This window comes from Rhinichthys klamathensis, unplaced genomic scaffold (genome assembly GCF_029890125.1).
Source record: "Rhinichthys klamathensis goyatoka isolate OS25496 unplaced genomic scaffold, OSU_Roscu_1.1 h1tg000330l_1, whole genome shotgun sequence".
Classification (NCBI taxonomy): domain Eukaryota; kingdom Metazoa; phylum Chordata; class Actinopteri; order Cypriniformes; family Leuciscidae; genus Rhinichthys; species Rhinichthys klamathensis.
The window spans coordinates 1025001-1030000 of record NW_026606845.1 but is presented as its reverse complement, the minus strand read 5'-3'; the positions used below and the strand labels follow the sequence as shown (position 1 = coordinate 1030000).

General features: G+C 39.5%; 1 protein-coding gene across 1 annotated transcript in view; it reads left to right on the top strand.

Annotated features, from left to right (window-relative positions):
- Window positions 1–5000, top strand: part of b3gntl1 (UDP-GlcNAc:betaGal beta-1,3-N-acetylglucosaminyltransferase-like 1) — a 16904-nt gene that overhangs the window by 4520 nt on the left and 7384 nt on the right. Inside the window, 1 exon segment of the mRNA XM_056272069.1 lies at window positions 4078–4173. Coding sequence (XP_056128044.1) covers window positions 4078–4173 — 96 coding nt within the window.

Here is a 5000-nt window from a genome sequence, read left to right as displayed (position 1 = left end):
AATGATGCTGAAATACAGCTTTGATCACAGGAATTTTACTATATATCCACATCCAAAACAGCTGATTTACATTGTAATAATATTTCACATTTATTTGAAATATGTACCACATTCTTATTCCATGACAAGAAAAACATAATTTAATGTTATTTTTCAAATGCAGCAGCAGTTATTTTTACAGCCAGTGTTTTGCGAGGGTTTGGTTTGTTGCTTTGACCTTTGACCTCGGGTCACAGCGGGCGTAACGGCGACAGACTGAAGACCTGCGGCGCTAAACTAACAGAGAAACAGAGCTGTGTGTGTGTGTGTGTCTGTTTACGTCAGAGAGGAAATGAGACGGATGAGTGAAAGCGTGTGTTGTGTTTGGGTGAAGGTGTGTGAGTGAGAGAGAGAGAGTGTGTGTGTGTTGTCTTAGGGTGTAACTTGAGTTTGTGTTGTGATCAGCTCTGTCATTGCTGTATCTGGTGAATGATGGTTCCTGTCTGTGATTCACCTTAAACACTTGTATGCGTATGAAACATTTATATCTTGTATTAAATGTTACATATACACAAATCCGCCGCGAACTCTATGGGCGCCGCCATCTTGCCTGCCGCCATTACTGCGGGCCTGCTAAGGGTGACGGTGTGACACTTGCCGGTGCGTCTAATGACTTTTCAATGAAAGCGGATCCTGCTCATGAAAGAAAAAGTCTGGTGAAAGGGAACATTGGGTAGATGATGTCAGGTATAGTGGCCAAAACTTACAGATAAAGCTAATTTATTGACAACACTGTATTAATGTAAAACTGCGTCAGCCAAATGTAATGTAATTAAGACGTGTATGAATTGATGACAACAATAAAACCGAACGCTGTCATTACTAGCTGGGTGATTCTCTGAGATGGGTGCCTTTTGGGTTATACCTTTCTTTCTTTTTTATACCTCAAATAGTTATATTTCTGATCATTTCATGTGATAGTGGATTAGTCAAACCTTTAAGAAAATGTATTTTCCCACCTCAGGCATGAAATTCTAATCGATATTGAGTGTTTTTTCTTACTGAAAGTTGTTTTGAAGTTCAACCCCGTCACAGACCACTTGGACCCTGTTTAAATATGGTTTTAAAAGATTTTCAAGTAAATTCTTGTAGAAGCTTTTCAATGAGATGTCCCTTGTTTGATATCATTTATTGCATGTAGAATTTTATTTTTAAATACTCACCATTTGAATACCAAATCAGCTCATGAAAAATGTATCTAACATTGGTCTTCATATCTTATCACAAAATATGCATTAACATTAGGATTTAATCAGGCTTTCGTACTTTTTCCGACTGTCCGGTAAATTCTACACACAGCAAAACAAACATTGACCTAATTTGTCTTCTTATCACGAAAATATGAGTAAAAACGATCAAATAACAGGGTTGAACTTAGCATAACGGGGTTGAAAATGATAACAGGGTTGAAGTGATGATCATTATTTCAATATAGAATGGATTTATTATGGATTTATTTATTATTTATTACGACTGAATCTTTCTTTTTCCCTGTCTCTGTGTCCCTTTTCCACCTTTCACGCTCACTCCTGAGATATTTTCCCTTCTCTCTGCGTCTGCATCCCTTCTTGCTCTGGACTGTCTTTGCCTCTCTGCTGCTGTTTTTGCCATTGCGATGTCTGAAAATAAAATGGCATAATCGATTATTTCTGACAGTTCACATCACAATACAACAAGTCTACAATTGAGTAATCTACTAAGAAGTGTCAAACATTCAACCCTGTCACAACGATTCAACCCTGTTATACTAAAAATGTGACGGGGTTGAAGTTTTTGGCTAATAGTAGCCATAACTCCTTACTTAGCAAAGACAGTAGCACCACATGGCATTTAGGACATCATAAAATTGTAATGTTTTGCAAAACTATTATTTAATTCTTCTCAAACCTTTGTTTACTATGATTTAGTCATACAACAGAGTTGAAATGTTGAGCCTGACAATCTTAATCTGACAGCGAAAAACATGAAATATAGGTAAGAAAAGATACTGACACTTGCCTTTCTTTGCAGCATGTTCTTTAAGAGACTTGTGTGATGTCACTTCCATTATTTTTATAGGGGGGTAAATAGTATGGCGTGACGGGGGTTGAAAAAAAACTGGAGGACATGTATAAATATTGCAATTTCATATATAATAAAAAATTTTTTTATATATATATATGTATGTTTTAGTTAAAGTAGACCAACATATGATTATATTAGCAGCAACATTTTAGTATTAATTGCACTTTTTATTTGTTTGATATGCAATGAAAATGTAATGATGGTTAGTGAGGACATGCACACTTGCTTGTTGTCTACTACTTAGGCAACCCATTATCTTTAAATAATTTTTTTTTTTAAATAAATTGTGTTGCATTATAATGCAAAGGCACCTGGTTCTATTAATTGACAGCATTAAAATGCATTTTGTGATTTCCTTCAATTGAAAATCTTTGAAGCAAGTTTGGGGGACTTGAAGGGCACCCAATTCAGAGAATCACCCAGCTGTGTTGCTAATATGTTCACAAGCTTTACAAGTTGCAAATAACTCAGTGTTTCCCCTATTGTTTTGTAATAATACTATTTAAATACGAATACGTGTTCTGTGTGAATGAATGGTGCAGTCGACGCACAGTTTCATTTAACACACACACACATATCGAAAGCCAAATGGTTCAGAATTCGCGTGGATTTGATCGCCGTCTACAGACTACATCTGGTGCTGTGCCGGATCTTAAGCTCTTGTTTTTATTTTTTCTTGAAAAAAATTAATTTACGTCATAGTCATTTACAGTGTGTTTACACCGCAAAACAAATTCTTGCCATTTTCGCGCTCTTCCAAACAGGATTGTCTTCTCCGACTTGCCGTAGAGTCCTCAAACTCAGAATAGGAGGGGCCATGTAGATGAGCTCACAAAATCTGCATTTTGAGTGGCGTGTGGCGTCAATTTAACATCTATCGGCGAGTGGCGTTATTTTAACGCGTGGCGGCGTGTGACGTTAACTTATCGCCTGACGGCGTTATGAAGACGGAGTTTTAACATTTAGACGGCGATCAAATCCACGCGAATTCTGAACCATTTGGCTTTCGATACACACACGCGCGCTGAAGCATGTGGGACGCTCGAGCTGTTTATTTGCCTACATGAGGACACGACTGCATGAACTTCCTCGAGATGCGCTTGATTCCTGCCGGATCCATAGTGAGAGCGGCGCGGCCAGAGAAATGTTGGGCGCTGCGGCATATTACATATTATAAATAGTTTTTCAGCGTGAGAAATACAATGTGTGGCGGGAGAGCGTGACAAAAGACCGAAATGTGTAACTGTCACGCTCAATGCGTGACACTTGAGAGCCCTGCAACTACTTGATGTTACTTTCTCCCGCCGCAAATATACTTTTTTTCTGTACAAATAGTTTCAAGTTAGCCAACGTGTCGCCACCATACACATCAGCATAAATGCTCCTGATAAATTATTTGTTATTAAAGCATTAACACACAAACCACACTGCTATAAAAGCAAGCAGGCTACTGCGTGCATGGTCTGGTATGTCTGAATGCGCACAAGTGCGCTTTCTAAAAAGCTGACATCAGTTCATCGCGATTCGCGAATCTTTCATAATATATACACTTTGTTTGTTATAATTAGAGGATTTGCCAGCATACAGAATTCACACACCGAGTGAGTGCTTACCGCCCGCGCCAGGAACTTGTGTATGACTTGTGTAACGTTATACCGTATGGCCGTAAACATGGGCAGTCAATGCGCAACAAAGGTTTGTGAATTTCACGAACGGTTTTATTTGTTGTTAAAACAGCCAACCACACAACACGCTCTTCCCGGCAGGACAGCATATGTTCTAAAAAAACTACATAGAAATAACATTTCGTACAGCTAACATCTGCTACAGCCGCCTACGGGACCAACGCTACTCCTTAGCAGCAAAGGCCCGCAGTAATGGCGGGGCGGCGCTGCTTTACTTCCGTGTTTCGCCGGATTTGTGTATAGCCAGATGATCAAAATAAACACTAATGTCTCTTGTGTGTTTTGTCAGATCGTTGGTTGTAAAGTGTGTCGAGTTCCTGAAGGCTCCACTGAGCGATACACCAGGTGGATCAACTCTCTGAGTCCAGAGCAGCTCCTCACACAGGTGACACACACACACACACTCACTCACACACTCACACAGGTGACATAAAACTGCTGCACAGCCCGCACTCAAACAGGTGACACACACAAACACTCTCTCTCACACACACACACACACACACTCACACACACACTCACTCTCATTCTCACACACACACACACACGTTTCCTGTTCTGCATTTGTCATTGGAAAAAAAGCAGCGGTCCTAGTACTGAGCCTTGTGGTACTCCACACTGAACTTGTGATTGATAAGACATCTCTTCGTTTGCTTGTCAGATAAGGATGATTTAAACCATGCTAATGCAGTTCCACTAATGCCAACATCACTTTCCAGTCTATTCAAAAGAATAGACTCAGCACAACATTGGTCTTTAAGAAGGAGAAAAAAGAGCAAACAGCAAGTGTGCGGCAGGCTCAGGGTTTGATCGGGGCGCTTCGGGGCTAACGGGGGCTTGAGGAGTGTTTACAAACAGAGGCACAAACCGTAAGAACATAATCATATGACACAATATCAAAATACGGAAGAATCTGTCGCTACTTCCATTTTATTGAGAGTTTAAATAGTGTGAAAATGGCATTCACAGCCTACTTTACTTCCATAGTGTGCTGTATTTCCAAATATCCAGCGGGTAGTTATGCAATGCAAGACTTTACCCATTAGGAATTGATGCTAGCTGGTTAAAGTAGCAGGCGTTGGATATTAACAGGAACCAATGAAAATCACAAAAATGAAAAGTCATTGGTGGAGACAATTATGAACATTAATGAAAGATGATGATTTTATTCTTTAGATTATAGGTCACTTTATTAAGGAAGTAAAGAGGGAT